Raw genomic sequence first — 23,367 nt, 5'->3', positions numbered from 1 at the left:
GTCCTTTAGGAAAAGTGTCATTAGTCTAGTAACTATGAAAACATAAGAAATAGCAGGGTAGATCATCTTACTCCACCATTCTACAAGACTTTTTAAATCCAGTGTTACATTCCTGTATTGACTCCATCTTGATATGCTGAAATCTACTGCTCTCTTTCCTCAATAAAACCAGCAACCGGGCCTTCATAGCCCATTTTGGTTCCAAAGATTCTCTACTCTCTGGGAAAAGAAATATCTTCTCATTTCAATCATGTTCTGAATACCTCATCCAAGGGAATTATCACGATTATATCTGCTGAACTAATTATCCAACCTCTACCATTGCTTGCTAAGTGTCAGCTGTTTAGCACCTTCATCCTTACTTTTGCTTCTGAAGATCACGAATTGAATCTCTATGCTATACACCTGAGGTAGTACTGCACCCTCTGAGGTGTCAAATTTTTGGAGGAGATCTTACACTTAAGGTTCTCCTACTATTGCTGTGAAACAGAAAGGGTGTAGTGGCACTGTTTGATCATCAGCACCAAAAAATGATTGATTATAGCTGGTGGATTTGTAGAAGCTGAAGGCCATGTTTGTCTCAAAAGCAATTATGTTTATGTTTTGGATACATTGCAAAGTGGTTTGAGATACTCTGGTAACATGCAAGTTATAAACCTGTTAGGAAGAAAGGTCTGCCTCAGCAATCTGGCCTCAGTGAATGAACCTGCAATGAATATAAGGCAGGAAGTCACTGTAAATGTCGTAGTTTCAGTGAACAGGTGGTCGACAGTTAATATCCACTGAATCTTTACAGGATGTGAACAAAGGAAATATAATGACAAAAAGTGCAATAGAATTGAATGCATGCAAGATTCCAAACACTATCTCTGAACTAGATTCACCAATGAAAGGTTACTTGTCCTTTTATCACATGATAACCATTTGTCTTTTACAACCAGAAACAAGGCCAACCACATGAGTAGATGGGCCAAATGGCCTGTTCCTGTTTCGTAATTCTCCAACACTTACTTATACAGAGGGATCAATACTTGTGGGGGGCTTTCATTCATGGCAAACCACTTTCTATGTTAAGGGAGATGCTCGATCAGAAACATTGCATGCAGTATCAATTTAAAATATAACTTTACTAACATAAAAGAAAAACCTACATTTGTAGGGAAATTTTTATAACCTCAGGATGCCCCTTAATATCTTTCCACCATGTAACACTGTTTCATTTGGCTGTACTCATGTATGGTTGAATGACAACCAAACTTGAACTTGAACTTGATGGTCATTTATTTGTCTGATCACTGTCATAAACTAGGCAAATAATGCAAATAATCCACACGCAGTTACTGTAGATTCCACGAACAGGCTCCTGATAATTTATTTCAGCAGTGTTATTTACGAAATGTTCATGGCTCAGGATGTGAAGGAAATCCCCAAACCTTTCAAACAGTGCCAGGGGACGTCACACACCCATGTGAAGAGCCAAAAATCTCATCCAAATGATGGAAATATTTACGAGATATGAAAATGCCCTACAATTATTATAATTTTATGAATCTTGACCTTCCTAAATGAATAGCAACAAACTGGGGTAAGCGATGTATGGGTTCAGTGTTCAGAACCAGATCAGGGTGGGAGAATCTCTAGAATTCTTTAACCCAGGTAATTGTAGAGGGTAGATCATCGGAAGTATTGAAGATTAGGTCAATACACTTGAAACATCAAAAGGGAATTTAGAGCTTTATTGGAGTTAAGGCTTGTGGTAGATCAGCTACGGTCAAATTGAATGGGAGGGCAGGCTTAAAGATCCAGCTGATCTGCTGCTCCTCCTATTTTCTTGATTTTTTGTGAGAACACAAGACATTAAACTAGCTGAAGTTAACCTCCAAGGGCTTCTGCACTCCCCGATTCTGTTAATCACATGGGGTAGGACTGGATTCACATACTGTGCAGATTGGGTAAGGGTGGTGCAGGGCTTCAGTGAACCATTAGGTTTTCACCAGTCTATCGCCTCTTGACAGTCACAAAATAAGCAGATCTAGTCAATACAGTTCCACAACTTGCCACCTCTCTCTTCTGTCAAGCCAACACCATAGGAACTATAATTCCGCAAGCTTACCTTGCAATAAAGTAATAAGCATTTTGGTCAAATATATAAGAATTGATTGCACTGATACAAGTGAGCCCAACTTTCTACTTGGATCAGCAATAATTTGTCAAGGTTCTTGAACAACGAAGTCTTCAGGTAATGTGTAGCACAAACAGAATGAGCCAGGATTGTATTGTATGGTAGAGCGGTCCAATATCATGTGACCTGCTCCTACATATACATCCTGTGTTCTTTTGTCCCTTCACAGTGGTGTCACTATTACAGTCACTGTTTCACAGTGACAGAGACTTGGGTTCCTTCCACATCCCAAAGAATCTATGCATCGGTAGGTTAGTTTGCCATTGCAATTTACCCCTACTGTGGAGCTTAATGATGGAATATGGCGGGGGGGGGGGGGAATAAACTGGGCCTGATAAAAATATAGGGAGAATTAAAAAATGGGATTATTGTATAATTAATTTAAATGGTTAGTTAATGATCAGTGTGGACAATGGGCTGAAAGGCATGTTTCTGTGCTGTATGTTTTCATGACTATATCCTAGCACAATAAGAGCAAGTATTCCATTAACTCCTGAATATAAATAGGTATATATGGTTTGTCATTAGTAATTGGAATTAAAATATAGTAACATAGCTCGGAATGATCATTCTAATGCTCTAATAGATTATATCAAAAACCCCTTCTGCTTCAATACCTTTTGTCAGTATTGGCAAGCTAGGAATTTGGTACGACCACAGTAGGTATTCATACATACAATAAGTCAACAGAAGTTAACTCCTTTCTTATCTCTCCTACATTAGAAGTATGACGCTTTAATAAAATTTCTTTGTTTATCAAATGATGCATCTAAAACGTTCAGCACAATTAATTAAAATAAATCATTGCAAGGTTAATGTGCTGATCAACACTTAATGGAAAATGTTTGTACAGCAGTGATTTACCTCATTTACATTAACTCAAGAGTTCAAATGTAATTTTATAACCCAGAACTGGAATTCCAAACCTTTCAACTTCTCTGCCCATTATGTATGTACCTAGACAACTAAAGCTTGAATGGTTATGCAGGTCTATTTCTTTTTAAATACTATTATAAATCTCTGTTTCTCAAAGTTGATAGCAAAAACATCCCTATGATTCGGGCTAAAAACTATTAAAATGGGCAAATTAAAGGCGGCACGGTAGTGCAGTGGTTAGCACAAAGCCTTATAGTACCAGCGATCTGGGTTCAATTCCCGCAGCTGTACGTTCTTCCTGTGACTGCATCGTTTCCTCCGGGTGCTCTGTTTTCCTCCCACAGTCCAAAGATGTACTGGTTGGTACATTAATTGGTCCTGTGATTAGGCTAAGATTAAACTGGGGGATTGCTGGGTGGCGTAGCTCGAAGGGCCAGAAGGCCTACTCCGTGCTGTCAATAAATAATAATTAATAAATAACTGAAAAATATACACTCAGTAGCCTCCAAAACCTAAGAAAGTAGCCATTGATTGTGGGTTCATGGACATCTGCTTCTGTAGGCCCACCCACTTCAAAGTCCAGCATGCTGTGCATTCCGAGATGCTCTTCTGTACACCACTGTTGTGATGTGTGGTTATTTGAGTTACTGTCACCTTCCTGTCAGCTAAAACCAGTATGGCCATCTTCATCTGAGGTCTTTCATTAACAAGGCATTTTTGCCCACAGAACTTCCGCTCACCAGATTTTTTTTTGTTTTTTACACCATTCTCTGTGAATGCTAGAGACAGTTGTATGAATAAGCAGTTTCTGAGATACTCAAACTACTCGGTCTAGTACTGGCAATCATTCCACAGTCAAAGTCACTTAAATCCCATTTATTCACCATTCTTATGTTTGGTATGAACAGCAAAGGAACCTCTTGACATACTTCCACATAATTTTATGCATTAAGTTGCTGCCACGTGTTTGGCTGATTGGATATTTTCATTGTCAAGCAGGTGTACCAAATAAAGTGGCTACTGAGTGTACTGCTCAGAGTAGTTATGAATGTCGGTTATCAGCCAGATACACCACAGAGTAATCATTTAATAGTAGTATTTGGACAGACTCTGCGGTACAAAACAAAGTGGTTACAATCAACACCCAATCTTTATTATTCCTGTATTACTCCTCACCTGCATGAATGTCATTAATATAAAGCTCACCTGCATCTCTCAATGTCTGCCCCCACTATCCCCAGGAGATACAATGGGCAAAGAGGCATAATGACACTACTTAAAGGATAGTATTCATACACACCCACAATGTGGAAATACTCTTTGCCCAAATTGACTGTTGAATTTCCTACAGTTACAACAATGTCTGCATTTCAGATTCCTTATGTTTGTTATAGCCAAATATGATAGGGGGGATAAGCTCTCATGACCTAGTAAATGTTTCCAATGGCATGCGTCTTAAGTAGCCTCTGACAACCAAGAACAGCTCCAGCCCATGTGGCTTAGCTACTAAGCCCAGTGGAACCATTTCTACTAACAGGAAAACTGTGAGAGATAGGTTTCTGGCACCTTAAAACCAGCTAATTCGGGCAGATGGGGACTCGCCGGCTGTGGTTAGCAGCTCATCTAGAAGGAAAATTCTGATCTCAAACCTCCGCTGCCTTGCAGCTCTACCCACTCATGGGGCAGGCTTCGGGAGTAAACCCTGAGGAAAAATCCAGAGCTGTGGTCACTAAGGAAGTTCAATGCTGACTGGTGATGCTGTTGGTGCCAAACTGTATCAGTCTCTGCCATTCCTTTGCATTCATCAGCTGCGTGGAGAGGGGGAGCCTGCTACGTGGGCAGCAGCTTGCTCTCCTTATCATACTGCCTTGGCCTGCATATCACTTGGGCAGCTGGGAGGCAACATCCATGGTGAGACCTGACCAACGGAGGGCCTCAGATTTCAGCACTGCTCCTTTGGCTGCGAAATGCTTTTGGGCGTTCTGAGTCCATGAATTTATTTCTTTCCCAAAAGTCCTTAATAAGCCAATAGGAACTTTGCTAAAATAATAGATTTCAAAGATTTTTTTTTCTCTCTGGAGTGAAGCTTAAGCATTGTGAAGGGTCGGCGATCTGAAACTGACATCTGTTTTTCTTTCTGCAGATGCTGACTGCCCGACTGAGAGCCTCCAGCAATTTCTGTTTTTATTTCTAACTCAGCATTCCAGAGAGGCACAGTAGCACAGCAAGTGGAGCTGCAGCCTCACAACTGCAGTGTCCTGGGTTCATTTCTGACTTCGGGTACTGACCAGGTGGAGTTTGCACATTTGCCCTGTGAGACATGAGTTTCATCCGGCTAATGTGGTTTACTAATTGGCTACCATCAATTGATTAGATAAACATAGTGCCTAGGCGGAGAAAATAAAATGGATGAGGGTAGGCTTAGTGTATATCGATGACTGATAGTCTGCACAGAATTAGTGGGCTGGAGAGCCACTTTCTGTGCAGCGTCTCCCCATGACTCTACCTTAATCGAACTGATAGTGACACCAGTATCATCCATTTAGTTATGTGAGGGTCAATTGGAAGATGGCAGCACAGAAAAAGGGCAGCTTACAGTTTACGAGCAGTAAAGCTTGCCTGCTTTATTTAATGGAGTCCTATTAATTATCATATAGTCAATAATAAACATCTCTATAAAAAAATCAGGAACTCATATCAATTCTAAAAACAATTTTCCTTTCTTCTGATTTGGCAATTCAGATATTTAAGTGTCTGTCAAATTCCCCAGTGTTCAGGCAATGTGTGGTTTGCCAGAGTCACATGTGGGGATAATATGAGAAAGCTCACAGCACTCAGCTCTGTGTAGTCTTTCAGTTTCACACTTCACTGTTTCAGTCAAACTGCTCCCCATTTACACCCCGCCCCTAATTTCTAAATGTTCCAGGCATTACCACCTGACAAGCTTTTCATCACTTTCAAATGCTGTGAGCATACCGCAAACCACAAACCACTTTGTAGTATCAGGTCCATCTGATGCCAGTGTGCTTTGTGAAGTAATTTTCTGAGAACATAGTAATTAGGCAGTACTCAGGGGCTGCATATTTGTTGCTTATTAAAACAAATTAAGTTCTATTTTGAATTCGTTTGGCCTATACATCCATGTGGTTTCCATTCAGTGGCTCGACTTTTTTTTGAACAAGCTAATAATTACTTTTTTTGTTTTATTATAGTTAAGGATTTTTTTCTGTTTAGCTAAGGCAGGATGCAGTAATAAGAGACAGTTGCTGAAAACAGGCCTAGCAGGAGGATAAACTGAGTGTGCGTGTGTGGGCCTTTTAAACAAATGACTATGGATGAAGTCGAGGAGAGCAGGTAATACAATACAATGCATGAACAATATAGCTCCACTCGGTACAGCTGGATTACCAAACAATTTGTAAGATCATTACCTGGCAGTGAACAAAGAAAAATCAATTGCAATATCATTTGATAGCTTTACGATGCAAAAAGAAAAGAGATTAACATGGGTTTAATCTCTCAAAAGTGCAGAAAAAGGATCAAATGTTGTAAAAGGTGTAATAATTTGTTGACAACATTCCTATTTCTGTATTTAGCAAACTCAAATAATTAATTGGCAATAAGATCGGAGAGTGAATGGTGCTCAAGCTTGCTTAGTATCCATTTCTGAGCCCTTAAGCAGGGATCGCCCAAGCCTTGCTGCAGATCATTAGAAAAACTTTTTAGCTAGGTTAGCTGATTTTAACTGAGAGATTAACAAAAAAAATACTACATCGGCTATCACTGAATCTTTGTTATTGAGGGGAGAGGGAAAAAAGTTCAAAATTATACTGGAAGGCACATATGCAGATATCAGGTGAAGGTAGGACCTGATTATGGCATTCTCCACAATCAAAAAGCCTGGTAACACTCACCAGATGGCCTCAAGCATGAATAATTACTTAGGTAGGGACAGTAAAAAATTATGCCTAAGTATGAGCCCATAGTCCAGAGGAGAAAGGTTGCATATTGCGGAGAAGATTAATGTAGAAAATAAAAACTGTTTAATAAATAGTTCAACTTGCACAAGTTTCATTAAGAGAAATCCCCATGAGACTGATTTGGTCTACCAGCTGCTGAGTTGGTTCATCTTGATCTCCACATTATTCCTTAATATGAAACCACCAATCTGATTACAATTGCTTCAAGCTACTATCCAGGTTCACACAGTCCTCTCCATCTACCCTGTGGCTAGAAATAGGCATACAGTAAAAAGGTTCTCTTTAATTCATAGGATGTTGTGCCGGGTTTGAGCACTCCAGTGTGCACACTGTGTTGCACAGGCACCTGACCATAATTCTGCCTCATGTGGTTCTACCAGTAACTTGACCACATAACCCGTGCCCAGTAGGCATTCTGATGACCTAATTACGTTGTTGTTATGTCATAAGTTGTACTGACAACAGAAGCATGGGTTTGCACGTGTGCATTGACGATTCCTAAGTCTCAGTGAGGGGACATGCAATTGTTTGTTTTTCCAGACCTCTGCCACAGCAGGAGCACTGGGAACTGCTCACATTTGTAACTGCTTTCAACGCAAGAAGAACTTCCTGCACTACTTCACAGGGAGCTATGGGAAGAATGCAGGTTAGGAGCAGTGGCCAAATGCTTGGTCATAGAGCATGCCTTTAAAAAGAACGTGAAGGAGCAGAGACAGAAGGAAAAGCAAAAATATTTGGAGAAATTCCACTGTTGCTGTAGACATGGACACTAACAGTGGAAAAGATTGGGGAGGGGAAGAGGAGAGGTGCAAACATGGATTTCTAGGGCCGGAGGAAGAGTTAGAAAAGGATTCAAATGGATTGGGAATATTGTGGAAATGAAGGCTATGGAAAGCATAAAACTAGTAAAGGTACTGGTAGGTCAACAAGAACTAACATGAGGGAAGGTATTATTATGTCTGGAACAGGAAACAGAGTTTTTGCAAAGTAATGTTAATGGCAAGTGCAATGTAGAATGCCAGCTAGAATGTCTTGGAATAATTGAGAGCCTAATACTGGATGATATATAAATGGCTGATGTTATAGATCTGATATTATAGATCAGTCTTCCAGAGGCTAGCTGAGGACAAATAGAAACACAGAAAACCCACAGCACAATACCGCCCTTCTGCCCACAAAGTAGTGCTGAACATGTCCCTACCTTGGAAATTACCAGGCTTACCCATAGCCCTCTATTTTTCTAAGCTCTATGTACCTATCCAAAAGTCTAAAAGACCCTATTGTATCTGCCTCCACCACCGTTGCCGGCAGCCCATTCCACGCACTCACCACTCTCTGCATAAAAAACTTACCACTGATATCTCCTCTGTACCTACTCCCCAGCACCTTAAACCTGAGTCCTCTTGTGGCAATCATTTCAGCCCTGGGAAAAAGCCTCTGACTATCCACACGATCAATGTCTCTCATCATTTTATACACCAAATGTTTAGTTCTCATTAAAAAAAGACGTGGTGAATCAGTTTTGTTCAGCCCCAGACTATCGCTAAGCAAAGGGATTTAACTGATAGTTATGAAAATCTGCGGTGGAGCCTTAGACAGAATGCAAGTAGTAGTAACAGGGGCAAGTCCCACAGCCCTTGTAACGTGCACTAACATGTGACAAGATCAAGCCTGAACTTCGTCCTCACGATCTCCTCCGTCCACACCCCTCATTTCCACTGTATTCCAAAGATTTACCTCAGCATTGAATATATGCAACAGCCTTCTTAGGTAGAGAATCCCAAAGATTTACTATTTTCTGAATGGAGAACGTTCTACCTGACCTCAGTGTTGTACATCTGACATCATATTCTGATACTGTACCCCCTCCACTGGATTCCACCAAAAACAATCTCAGCATCTCCAACATCTTATATTTCAGTGAGATATACCTCATTCTTCAAAACCTCAGATCATATGGGCTTATTCTACCTAATATTTCCCTCTATGTTAGTCCTCTTTTCCCAGGAATCCATTCAATAAACCATATCTGTACTGTGTCCATGGTAAATACTTCATTTTTTCATACATAGAGATGAATACAGCACATATTACTCCAGGTGTTGTGTCCCCAATACTTATACAACTGCAGCGAGGCTTTGTATACTTGAAGCTTCTGGCTTATTAACATCTAATGGAGGATCTCAAATGGTTCATCCCAGAGAAGTGCAGGATGGATTAAAACAGGGTACAGCAGCATTTACTCTCTCAGAGAGCACCCTTAGTCTTCTCCTGAGAAGTTTCTTTTAGATCCATGTGTACAAAAGAATACTAAATCTTAGCCGCGTCTAAAACCTCAGAACTCAAAGAACCTCCATTGTTGACTTCATTGTCGTCAACCCCGGCTACCACAGATGGAAGAAGCACTGTAAATGAGACGCCTTTGCTGACCCACCCAGCTGTTGGGTTTTCAGAGTATTAGCAGCAACATTTCAGCCAAATGAACAAAAGAACACGAACAGGTCCACGTGCATCCTCCTGTCCGTCCTCTCTGTGGTGAAGGTCACAGCTACCCTAGCTAAAGGTGAGAGCAAACAGGATGACTCACAGATGAAAGGCTTGACACTGCTGTGGATGTGCTTGTGTTGCTTGAGACCTGAGGAAGTGGCGAATGTCTTTCCACATTCCGGACAGGCATGCGCTCGAGCACCGACATGCTGTGAGCGAATGTGTCTCTGAAGATTGCTGGGGTCTGTAAAAACCTGCTGGGAAACAGTAAAGAAATCTGATGCAGGGAGATGAAATACAGAGATCAAGGTACAGTTTTTCAATCACACACAGAAGCTAGTTTCTATAAGGAATGCTTTATTTTACCATTAACTTGACTTAATCTTCAAACTTTATTTAGTTTTCCTGTCTATTGTTTGACCTACTGTATACTATGGCTCCAAGAATGTTTATCTCAGTAACTAATCACAGATACACAGATCATTTTATATAAGGTTTTATCTAAATAATGCACAAAGGAATTGGGTTCAAAGCATAAAATTTTAAAAATAACTTGATTTTATATACTGTACCATCCAGTCTATCTTCACCTGAGAGTTGATTCCAAACTAACAGCACATAAAGCTACAAGCCTCATCTTTGATTTTCGACGATGCACTAGACACTGCCTCCTACTGGGAGAACAGGATTTTTTTTTGGTGGTCCTCATTGATCCAAAAGCCCCTGCAACTAATGAAAATGGTATGATCCAGGGAATCTTGTGGTATGAGTCCAGTTTTCCCGTGTCCAGCCCTTTCTCCATAGCGGCAAAAGTGTACGTGCCACATGGCCTAAATGGCCACCAGCTCAGCTCAGTAGAAATGAAAAGGAATGATGGCATATTCCAAAAGAAAAGAACAATCATTATAAGGATGGAATATAACAGATCAAGGCTAAAATTTTATGCCAAATAAACCACACTTAGAAAGATTGGAATTGGTGACTGTGAATCAGCCAGTATGTGACATCTCTCTCTGCCTCTCTCCCTCCCTCCCCCTCTCTCTCCCTCCCCCTCTCTCTCCACCTTTCTCCCCCCCCTTCATCCCCCTCTCTTCAAAGCTCAAAATAAATAATTTTATTTTCAAAGTACACACATATTACCCTATACTACCTTGAGATTTACTTTCTTGCAGGCATTTATAGAAAATTAAAACAATAGAATTTCATGACAAACTACACATAAATGAAGACGGAGAAATAACCAATATGCAAAAGAAGTCAAACTGTGCAAATAAGATATAATACTGAGAACAGGAGTTGTAAAGAGTCCCTGACAGTGAGTCTGTAGGACATAGAATCAGTTCACAGTAGTAGTGATTGAAACCTTATGGTTGTAGGGTAATAACTTCCTGAACCTGGTGGTGTGGCACCAAAGTCTTCTGTACCTTCTATCTGATGGTAATAGTGAGATGGCATGGCTTGGATTAGGAATTCCCAATGTGGGGTTCACAGACCCCTCAGTTAATGGTAGGGGTCCATGTCATAAAAAGGGTTGGGACCCCCTGTCCAGGACAGTGGAGGTCTTTGAAGATGGATGCTGCTTTCTTGTGGCAGCACTCCATGAAATGTTCACACTGGTGAGCAGGGCTTTGCCTCTGAAGGACTAAACTCTATCAACCACTTTCTATAACCTTTTCCACTCCTGGTCATTCATTCATGTTTTAAAACAACGGAGATATAAATTGGGTTGCTGTCTCCCACAAAAACTTACAGTGAGCACCACTACTCTTTTGTTGGCTGGGTGCTAAAATTTGCTCTTCATTTTAGGGTTGAGACAAAGTGTGCTGGAATTGGGAAAATGAAATGATTTTTACTTCCAACTTTTTGAAAATAAATTAACAATTATAAATCGATTCTGAAAAGTCATGTTTTTATAAATCTTCCGGTCCTCCTTTTCTCTGCCCAGTTATGAGGAAATGGAACCCTTCACCATACCTTGGCGCAGTTTTCACATTCATAGTGCTTGCCACTGTCGTGTGACATCTGGTGACGAATGAGATTCGACTTCCAGTTGAAGGCTTTAGGGCACTGGTCGCACTTATATTCTCTCTCCTCCGTATGTGTCAGCAGATGTCTGTCCAGGCTGCTGAGTCAGTAAGAGAGAGCCCATTATTCCCATTCTCTCTAGGACAGCCTGTGCCTTACTTGGACCGATGCTATGAGTTCATTATCATTCCCAGTCTAAAATGGGTAAAGCGCCAACTTTAAAAAAAAAATCAGCTGGGGCTGCAGTGTTCTACAAGTAATATCTTCCTCAATTCCATGCCCTTCTTCAAGATTGTTGGCTTATAATGGGGTTCTGACACCCTGCCAGCTTAAAGCACAATGCCAAAGCACCCTTTCATGATTCATAAGGTCAGTTGTGATGCATGGTGGGAAACTCAGCTGCCAAGTCTGATCTTGTCTAACCCAATTTTGTACCTGGAGATTTCCTGGCAGGAGACGCTGATGAAAGTTATGGGTGGATCATGGCTAATCCAATGCAAGGCCGGTTGTCGCATGTCCCAGTAGTTTTATTTCTGGTCAATGTATGGTAACATCAGGCCACATATTGCTGAACATGCATGCATTCTGCAAATGCACGGACATCTCACAAGGACATGTATATCTCACATCTTCACATAGTCACTATAAGTTTCAATCAAGTATCAATTTGACAGATAGAATGTTGACCGGGTTGTGGGCTGCCTAAACTAATTGAGTGATAACGTCCCTTCACCAGTTAGACACAGCTTTTCCAAGTGGTTGTATTTATGGCAATCTCAGACAACCTCATGGATTCTCGAATATTCTGTCTTTCCCTGAGAGTTCTCCTTAGAAATCTGAGTGCATCCGACTGGATGCCTGCACAGTGACATGCCAATGAGCCTTTGGCTGCCAACCCTCTTTGAAAACTTTGTCAGTCGTCAGAGTTAGGAGAACAGGAGGGTGCCGCTTATTATTAAAACCACAAGTGTGTTGCCTTCTGAAGTGATAGTCTTTCTGAAAGACAGGATCTGGAGAGTCAGAAACAGTTGAGGCTTGTGTATAGAGGAGCGGGATGGACATCAGAGAATGGAATGCCAGGAGCATGGCGAAGGGGAAGTGGATCAGAAAACTGTCATTTTCATTGGAGTGAAGAGTATGAGGGGAGTTGTACGGTTAAGCAAGATTTAATTTCATAAGAATCTGGCTTTAGGGTGCACCTTTTCGAATGAGTTCTACTAAATATTAAAGAAAGAAACATATTTCAACCATTCCCAGGGGATGAATTCCAATTAAGGTATTAGCATAAATTAAGAGCTGTCAGTCAACATTGTCACTATGGCCAGGCCCCTCCTGCCTTCCTATCAGAGGAAACTGAGCCTGGTCCATGCCCACACTGTGACTGACAAGTTAAAAGGTGAAACAACTTACTCAACAGTCCTGTGGCTCAAAAGCGAGCAGGCAGAACTAAAAATGGATTGCTTTGGCTAAGGGGCAATAGACAAAGGCTCAAAATGAAAATAAGGAAAGGCCGAGTCTGAATTTAATGTTGAGCGGTCGAAAACACTGGACTTTTTGCAAAATTGGGTGTGACACTACAGATCAGAATATTTCATCCACACATTTTACCAGCGATCAATGATGTGATTGAAAAAAAAGACGGCTTTCAAATTAGTTAACTTATTAGACTAGACTAATAATTAACTTAATAATTGGACTAGAAGCAGTAATGAATCAGACAGAACCTTTACTGTTGATAATTGAGGCTTATAATTTATCTGGTTCATCATTCTATTGTACTTTCATCCTGTTTCACGCACACACACTGTCAGCATATGAAATAATCCTAAAGTACGTTTGTTTGAAGGTTGAAAATTCCAAAGCTCTCTTTTCCTGCACATTTTACTATCAACACCTGCAACGAGACAGGACTTTGTGGCTTTTTTTTTGCCACACATTTTGGAGAGACAATAACATTTGCTGGGGCCACTCAGGGGGGCAGAGCTTAATTACAGCAACATTTTCCCTTCAGCTTATTGGCACTAGGAAGTACAGTACGTTACAAAACAGAACCTGCATTGAGTAGGCAGCACCTACCTCTGAGCGTCTGGGTAGACTCCATCACACTCCTTACACTCATGAAGTTCATCTTCACCATTCAGCTTCGGTTTGAAGTCTTCATCTACCATAGAGAATGCAGTGGGAGAACCGCTGCAAGTGAACTTCTGGTGGTCCAGCAGCTCTGCTTTGCACTCAAAGAGCTTATTGCACTCATCGCAACGATTCTCACGCTCCTCTGCAGCAATAAAACACCACTTCATAATCTTGAAACCAGATTCAACTGAACTTTAAGACTTAATAACTCTAATTAATTATTATCAGCGCTAAATATGTTAAAGTCCACTTTGCTTTTAGGAGAGCTAACTAATAACATCACATGATACAGATTTTATATGGCATTAGTCAATAATCAATTACAGATAGTCTATGAATAATAATGGGTATCAGAATTGCATAGTTCATGGTCTACCCAACCAGTTCTCCCAAGTTCAGGTTATCATCAACAGTATACATGTGACTTTTCCTTTTCACACATTAAAGTGGACAAACATTCATCTTAGAGTTTCTGATACCTGGCCTGGTACAAAATGAATGAGAAGTATTTATGTCTTCTCCTTTTTTAGGGGAGTTTGTTCTATAATCAAGTTACTCTTTCAGTACGCATCAGCTGGTTCCTTCATATGGTTTAAATGTAACTTTGCCTAAATGAGCAGCAGCAGAAAAACAGCCATGAGGCAGAGATGTGCAGTTCAAGAAGAAATACAGTACTGAAATGCTTCAAGGGGTCAGTGTTCACCCGCTTACGTATAGCAAACATAGTCGAAGGCATAGGAAACACTTCAAAATGCCCCGATAGAGTTTGTGAATGCATTAAAACACGCCAGAGGACCAATAACATTACTGAAGGCTTACTGTCTCTCTGCTCAACCTGTTCATGCTCTCCAACCATAAATTGCAGGAAAATTTATCACACACTAAATGTGCTGGACTCTCTCGACAATTCCTGCATCTTCTCCTCAAAAGATGTTAAGCTCAAATTGGAATTTTTACTTTCAGTGACCCTGCTCAACCCACTCATTAAACATCTGCAGGTTTCTTTCTAAACTCCTGGAAGCCACGGAAGGTTCTGCTGGCCAGCTGTATCAGGCAAATTGGATTTCTCCACTGGAAATGGCCGATTCTCTTTATAACTCAAATTTAAATCTAATGTCAGAGCTTGTTTCTCTTTGATCCTTGCATTCCTAAAAACAAGAGGACATTAAAAAAAACCTAAGGAGTGGACGATATGGACTCTTGAGTCCATACCATCCTGCAATATAATCATGGCTGATCATTCAGCTGAACACTTTGCCACTCTTTGGTCCTCATTTCCTTCAATTCCTTAAGAGCCCATAAATCTCAGTATCGTACATGCTCAGTTACAGAACATACAGAGCCTTGGATGTAGAAAATTCCTAAGATTTAAAACATCTACGCAAAGGATTTTCTCCTTGTCTCAGTACTAAATGGTCATCCTATTATTCTAAAATGGTACCTTCATTATATCTCCCTGGTTCAGATGCAAACATCTCACCAGGGAAGAGAGTCAATTATTCTGAGCAACATCTCAGCAAATTGTGCCACCCATCCATTGACTTACCGAAATAGACTGCTGACATTTTCTTTGTAAAGATGCGATTATAAACAGATTTGGGGGTTGAGGGTATACTATACGTCGTTACAATAAGTGTATTTTCTGCAGAGGTTTTGTTTGTTCCTTCACGGCCAATGTGCTTTCCCTTTCAAAGTCATATTCCAAAGACATTTTCTTACACAATAAGAAGTTAATTTGACCCGCTTCAAGAAAAAAAAGCACATCTAATAAGAAAACATAGACTTCATATGCTAACAATGGGAAGGAAGTCAATTTATTATACACAGTGACTTACAAAACAGGCATTCATTACCAGGATCAATGGCTCATGGTCCTTTAATATCTTCAAGAATGTTTCTTATGAAGAAGAGAATAGACCAACTGAGTGCATTGTGTCAGCAATGTGCACAAACTGCCAAATACTTGATAATTAATCGTCTGTTTTCATCCATGGTGCACAAGGTATTTAAAATGCAACTTCAGGCTCGAGAGTAATATTTTAATCCAACCACATGCAACTTCAAAAGGGGCAGGCATTCCTAGCTACTGGGAGAACAAAGAAGGAAAGTAGCTACAACTGGCAGCAGCATTGTGTGCTCTTTCCACACAATCAAGATCATGCTACTGAGGACAAGATGTTCTGCCATAGCTACGACAAGAGCTGAAGTGTTCACACCCTTTTGGGTCAGAGTGGGTGAGTAACTTGATGTCAACTCTGACAGTGTTTCCTCTTCCTTTCGTTAATGCCAACTCTTCCAGACCACTAGAACTTTTCTGCATCTCATAAGATTGCAATAAATTCTGTTATTTTGCTCGCAAGATATTTTTAACCGGTACTGGCACAAAGAAAGCACAAATAAAAGCAGACACGATAGCCAGTTACTCTGGAACTGTACCAAAATCCATTAAAGTAAACAGACAATAACAAAGAAGCATTTAGCTTCAATCTACCTCAAAGTTCCCAAAATTACCAAGGAAGAACTGAAGAAAATCACTCACACAGGGGATAATGCCTTAATAAAACTTGGATACAAGAACGGGAGCCGAATATTCCAAATTCATCACAGCCACAATGTTGCTGCAATCAGCAATGTTGTCAAATTTACTGTGTTCTAAAGTCATGAAATTAATATAATTTGTAAACCACTTCTCTGTTTTTTTTAATTGTACAATAATAGTTCCTCTCAATGACCAACATTTCTGACGGGACCAGGGAAGAACACCCAACAAGCCAGGAAACGTTAAACTATAACCACACTGGCAGCAAGTGCAGGAATTCAATTGATGCAATAGTTACTCACCAAGTATCTCTGGAGCCATCGTTTCTTGAGGATAGCCTCCACTCTTCGTCAACACCAAGAGCTCCTCTCCTGGGCTAATGTCTCGTATAATTCTGTAAAAAATCTGGAGAACAAAAAAGACAGGTTGCAGTAAGTATGAAGAACAGTATTATGTGGCTGTCTGGAGGAGATAATGACGCCAATCTGCTGCTGCTCTCCTCTGCTTCTCGTTGTCTTTTACCTAGCCTGGGACACTGATGGTCAGATGCCAAGTACTTTTTGTTGATATGCTGCCTATTATCAAAAACTGATTCCTCACCAGCACCACACCACCCCTGCCCACAGATTGTCAGTTCTGATATCAGGGCCTTATCTTTAGTTGCTTCTAAGGAGGCAGATTTGCAATGTCAGATTTGCATCTGAATAGCAGGTTCCACAAAAGTCTATTCCACAATGCTTCATGGCACATCCAAAACAAGAATTCAAATGCAGAATATCGCAATGTAACATTTAGGAAGATGGAGCAGGGATGCTGAGCTGGCATTAGAATCAGTGATGGATGAGCTCAGAAAGGTGATTTCTGCTGTGCCGAATCAGCACAATCTTCTCACCAGCACGATAATGGTATAAGGCTGTTTCATGCGATGAGTTCCTTTGGAACTGAAGCATACATTGAACTTAGCATAGCAGGTTAGAGGATGAATCACAAGAGGTCTTAACTCCATGGAAGAATGGGATAAGATAAATGGAAGTTTTATTCATCAGCACAAGATTCCTGTGAAAAATGTTTGTTTATTTATTTAATTATTGGGATACAACCCTTCCAGCCCTTTGAGCCGCATTGCCCACCATTCCCCCAATTTAATCCTAACCTAATGGCGGGACAGTTTACAACGGCCAATTAACCTACCAACTGGTACGTCTTTAGACTGTGAGAGGAAACCGGAGCACCCAGAGGAAACCCACGTGATCATGGGGAGAAGGTACAAACTCCTTACAGGCAGCTGAGGGAATTGAACCTGGATCGCCTGAACTGTAAAGTGTTGGGCTAACCACCATGCTACCATGCTGCGAGTGGAATAAACCTCTTCACTTGGAGAATCATGAGGTTCTGGAATCCATTTAAAGGGTTAATGGTTAGACCAGAAACTTTATCACCCTATCGAGATCAGATAGGGTAGGTGGATGTAGGAAAATAAGTTGAAGAGAACTGGGAACAGCATGTGTAGATGTGATTAGAAATGTTTGCTCACAATGACATGGTCTGGTTAATTCAAATGGGAAGTTTTCGTGCTGAAATGTATCTGAAATATCATTGAAAGTAAATGCTTATTTGGCAGACACCAATCTTTTAACATATTATGGACACGCTAGAGTGACGGTTAGCTTTGTTGCTCAGTAAGTTTAGATGCCACACCTACATGCCAGTCCTCTGCCAGCCTAGTAACAGATCATTCAAAGGTCAGAAGGTCATTCCTGAATGGCCCCAAGAACCCAATGGAAAAGCAGATGAATTAGGTTGATTTGTGAGACGAGGGAAGTGTGGGGCTCCCCTAGCTAGAAGTTGCTGCACTCTGGCAGAAGTTATTGACAGGAATGCACATGGATGCTGCCTAAATTTGCTGATATATTAAGATATAATGGCGTCATCTGCTTTTACCAAGTGCAGATGTGAGGAGGGAAGAAAGCAGGCTGTTTTTTTTTCCCTAATGTCTTATCATTGTAAGGGTGCCCCAGAATTAGCTGCTACTCCTGGCTGTCCTCCTCATTCAAATGAACTTCCTCTCAGACAATATAACAGACTCGAGTATCCACTAACTCCCCACACCATCCCTGCAACCACTTTCAAATGCTCCCTCCCACAAACAATGATCTGCAGTGTTGCAAACATCTAATATGAACTGAGCAGTTCATTTCCAGTTCTGATAAAAGAACTTATGATATTCCCCAAATCTTGTTTTGGTAAATAGTTTAGCTACAAGTTTCAAATGAAGCCAATTTTACACAAAACTCTATTCTATTATTTTTGTTCCTACATTGTAAAGTGAAGCTGCTTTTATGAAATGTGTTATAAGGAAAAAGGGAAAAAAAAATATTTCGGCGATCAAAGCACACAGATCTAGGGCAATCTGAACATCTTGTACTCGAGGATACACTGCAAATCTGATTCACTCTGAAACTGCTGACCAGGAAGAATTTGCATTCTTAAAGGATTATAATCACCGGGGAGTTGCCAGCCGCACACTAATTTATTTTACTGGGTTTAACAAATAAACACATGGACAGAAATAACAGCAGTGATATGATCATATCTTTACTCCATGATGTGTTAATTTCTGTGGAGCAGCAACCAACTCCCCAACACCCTGAGTAACCCCCAACCCTGGATTAATTTAGAAAGTTTGAAATAAAATTGAGAAGTGGCATTACAGCAGTACCAAATAGAGTGTCCATTGTAAATCTGTATCATGAGAGAGAGGGAAGCTTTGGAGCAGCACTTGTTCAAAGATTATTAAACAGAAACAGTCTTGACTTTTGCCCCATTTGAATGGGAACTTTATAGATAGCTTCCTCCAGTCATGGTGGGAATGAAAAAGTGAAGTTAGTGCATTTTACCACCAGGTGGCTCCTGATACCCAGGGATCACTCAGCATCCACTGAGTGGCTGCTGATTTAAACCAAGAGCTACAAAACTTTTAATAGGCTCCTTTCCTTATCGTAAGACAGATGCAGATTTGATTTAGCTACTTTATCTGAGAACAGCTAAGAAAACACCCTTTCTTTCCCCATCTACATCTCTATGGAAAACTATTTCTAATAGGGTTGAGAAAGCTGCACTTCCATTTAATAGGAGCTCAATGGACTCCTTTGTCTAGTTCGAACACTCGGTAAATCTAGTCTCTTTTTCAGACACAGATTTTCCTCTCCAGTGTTGTGTTAATGCTTAAACTGAAATATGTAATAAATCTGCACTGACATGGAAGTGAAATTAGGACTGGAGTTGTGCAAACAAAGTCACATCTCAAAAGGTAAAGCTCCTGAGGAAGGATCAAAAAAAATTCTCTTGTGCAATTTTCCAAGTTATTCTACTGATAAAGAAATGGACAATAATTTGATTTCCCTTTTGACAGAACTCCTTTAGTTTACTTTCCTCTACCTCGATCCCACCATCATTTAGCCAGAGAGCGGCGAATCTGTGGAATTCATTGCCACAGATAGTTATTAAGTCAATGGGTATACTTAAAGCAGACGTTGTTTGATTCTTCATTAGTAAGGGTGTCAAAGGTTACAGGGAGAAGGCAGGAGAATGGGCTTGAGAGAGTTAATAAATTAGCCATGATGGAATAGCGGAGAAGACTTGATGGGCCAAATGGCCTAATTCTACACGTATGTCTTATCATCACTTTCTCATCAATTTCTCTTTCCTCTCAGTATTATAAATACAGCAACTGGGGCTTTCAAAAGGTTAAAATGTTACATGTTGTTTAACGACACATAGACTCATGCAGCACGGAAAATGGCCTGTCAGTTCAGTCTATGGCAAATATCAAGCACCCAATTACACTAATCTCACTTCATTCTCTCCATGTCCTCATCAACCCCCTCTAGCTTCTACCACTCACTAGGGTCAATTAACCAACCAACCCAAACAATGTTTGGAATGTGGGAAGAAACCACAGCAGGTTGAGGAAACCCACAAGGTCCCAGGGAGCATGTATAAAGTCCTCACAGACAGCACCAGAGGTCAGAATTGAACCAGTTTCACCGGAACTGTGAAGTAGCTGCTCTACTGACCGCCCATCTGTGCTGCTACACTGCCTCATACAAATTTGCCCATTTTGCCATCACTACATATGAAATGAGAGTCATTTGCAGACAGAGTAGAAACTAGGATTAGCAATGGAATATGATGTGTGCTATATTTGATCAATGCCCATGGTGGGACTGTTGAGTATTGTTAAGAATCTTCACAAAGGTCTTTTTTCCACAGTTCACTGTGCTATTTTCTCTGCATCTCCTGTCGAAGCTCTGAATGTCTTTGTTTTGTGCAGTGGACAGGTGACGTTGGACTGTGCAATGCAGTGCGACAAGAGGAGGAAAACAAAAATAATGTTCTTCTTAATGAGGCACTAAACCCTGAAAATGGAAAGCATCTCTCAGTGCTCTGAAAGCTTTTAAATGAATTGATACAACAATGTAATTTCAGTGTTACTAGAACTGCAAGACAAAGGTTTGGAGTAATAATCCAGAAGTCAAGAGTTCAACTCCCATTTGCTTGGCTTGAAAATTTGAATATAGTTTGATAAAACCTAGAAATTAAAAGCTAGTATCATTCAAAGTAGTAATAAAGTTACTAAATTATAATAAAACCATTGGCTTCAAAGGAAGGAACTTGCTATCCTGACCTGATCAAGCCTTTATGCAACTCCAGTCATTGGTCGTGGATCTGCCTTTCACATGCCCTTCAAGCGGCCATGTTACAGGAATGGGCTACAAATGTTGGAATTGGACATGACGTAGTTATCCTGATGATGAGTTTTTAATAGTTTCCCCACACCCAGAATTAACTAGATAATTTTTATCTAATATATGATTTCTGTGTTTGGAAATATCAGTGACCAGCTCTACAAATCAATGTGGCTGAGCTCATGTGCTGACATATGTAATGAAAAACTGCAGACCTTTCAACTTTCCAGGAAGTTAGCTGGGATAATACGAATGGAACCCGAGATCTATTGTTCCTAATGATTACTAATCGGGTCACTTCACTCACAGAGTCCTGAAGTTTTACTCAGCTGTTGCCTTGCTGAGGGCACCAAACATCTTCTTTCACATGGGTAACACCAGTGACCCGACTGCTTACGTCCCTTCCACTTCTCGTACCCATCTCACATCTGCCCAGGACACCTAACAAACATGATGATACTCAACTCTTCATTAAAGCACCTGTTTCCTTGCCTAAACATTGTTCCAAATCCAAAAAAAAAAATCCCCTTAGACTTGTCCAATATGAAATTTCTTTCATCTTTGTACCCCAAGTGAAATGAAAGATGGGATGTAACATAACATTTGGCCTCTTGTTCAATCAGAATCTGCTTCATTAAGTGACACAATATATTCAGTGGTCTATGGATTTCATTAGAGTCATTCACTGGAATGAGGAGTATATCTTATGCTGCATTGGGTTTTGAGTGGTTACTCAATGCTGGAAAGCCAGGCTTGGGTTTATTCTATAAATAAACTCAAGTTTGACCTTGTGGTTTGCTCCCTTGCAGACTCTCAATAGCTTGTCTGGCTGTGGAATCAAATATATAAATATGAATAGGAGTAGATGACATTGTTCCTCATGTTTGTAATCCCAATCAATAAGAAAGTAGCTGACCTTCTTCAACTCCATGTAATGTCTCCCATATCCACTATCCCCAAAGTCCCATACACTGCCCGCAACTCAAATGATCTCCGTCTTCAATTGCTCAGAGATGGAGCAGACATGACAGCAATAGAGCTTTTTAACAATTTAAAGTGTGGATGTTTATTATAGAATTGTACTTGTTGCAACTTCCATCACTGGCGATGACCAAATTCGAGGGGTGATTGATAAGTCCGTGGCCTAAGGTAGAAGGAGTCAAACCTAGCACATTTATTTTTCAACATAGTCCCCTCCTACATTTACATACTTTGTCCAGCGGTTGTGGAGCATATGGATCTTGGACCTCCGGGAAATATCCACAGCAGGGGTGAATGATACCCTTGTGGCCTAAGGTTATACAGCCCTTGTTACATGCACATGCAGGGCAACTCTTTGAGTGACTATGCAGAAAGTTTGAAGTTAATAACTCATCTCCTTCTACCTTAGGCCACAAACTTATCAATCACCCCTGCTGAGGACACTTACTGGGGGTCTAAGATCCGTATTCTCCATGACCGCTGGACTAAGTGTGTAAATGCAGGAGGGGACTATGTTGAAAAATAAATGTGCTAGGTTTGACTCCTTCTACCTTAGGCCACGAACTTAACAATCACCCCTTGTATATGCTCTTCCCACTTACACAAGTAAACAACAACAACAGCCTCCTTGGGAGGTGTTGGGCACTCAGAAAACCAAGAGCAATTGTAATTCTTGAGGCAGGAAGTGCCTCTACAGCAGCTGCAGATACTAGGTAGTTTATTATTTTCCAATATACAATGTAATCCTTAAGCCATAAAAATGTAGTCAGAGGGTGTGAGAAGACAAACATTGTACTGTGTCGTACATTGGAAAAAACTCTGTACACCTAGCAGAGGGCCACAGGATACTATTCAATGTATAATAAGAACAGAAATTCATGCAGAGTAACTTGAAGAATGGAGAAGTTTCTGAAAATGCAGAGCAACACACCCAAAATTCTGGAGGAACTCAGCAGGTCAAGCAGCATCTATGGAGGGAAATGAGCAATAAACATTTAAGGCCCTTCTTCAGGACTCAGGATTGTTAAAGGGCAGTCCTGATGAAGGGTCCCATCCCAAAATATTGACTGTTTATTCCTCTCTGTACATACAGCTTGACCTGCTGAGTTCCTCCAGCATTATGTGTGTTGCTTGTTCCAGCATCTTCATATTTTCTCTTGTTTGTGGGCCTATTGCCATGCTATATCTCTAATCAGAAAAACAAATAAAACCCACTTTGTACATGAGGAACCATACACCATTCCTCCAACCATTCTCACAGAGGCTTTGTATCAGAAACACCCAACACAATAAAAGTTCCTTACAAACTTCAAAGTCATTGGCAATGTAGAGAGACAAATATCTCCATCACTTCAATTAGTGAAGTTTACAAAAGCCTGAATACATTGATATGTGCATGGAGTAATTAAGGTTTTC

At 40.5% G+C, this 23,367-nt stretch overlaps 1 protein-coding gene across 12 annotated transcripts in view; it reads right to left on the bottom strand.

Annotated features, from left to right (window-relative positions):
* mecom (MDS1 and EVI1 complex locus) overlaps positions 1-23,367 on the bottom strand; it is an 810,949-nt gene that overhangs the window by 61,512 nt on the left and 726,070 nt on the right. For 4 of the 12 annotated variants that reach the window (XM_072255092.1, XM_072255099.1, XM_072255094.1 and 1 more), the window contains exons 4-7: positions 16,525-16,627; positions 13,627-13,825; positions 11,500-11,650; positions 9,626-9,782 (exon numbers count right to left, since the gene is read on the bottom strand). In XM_072255092.1, the coding sequence (XP_072111193.1) occupies positions 9,626-9,782; positions 11,500-11,650; positions 13,627-13,825; positions 16,525-16,627 (610 nt within the window). Of the gene's footprint in view, positions 1-9,625; positions 9,783-11,499; positions 11,651-13,626; positions 13,826-15,518; positions 15,809-16,524; positions 16,628-23,367 lie in introns of those variants that run through there. The other 8 variants (XM_072255093.1, XM_072255096.1, XM_072255102.1 and 5 more) reach the window with 4 other exon arrangements.

The sequence above is a fragment of the Mobula birostris genome, chromosome 4, assembly GCF_030028105.1.
Source record: "Mobula birostris isolate sMobBir1 chromosome 4, sMobBir1.hap1, whole genome shotgun sequence".
NCBI lineage: Eukaryota > Metazoa > Chordata > Chondrichthyes > Myliobatiformes > Myliobatidae > Mobula > Mobula birostris.
The sequence above is the reverse complement of the archived record's forward strand: the minus strand, read 5'-3'. Positions and strand labels throughout refer to the sequence as shown.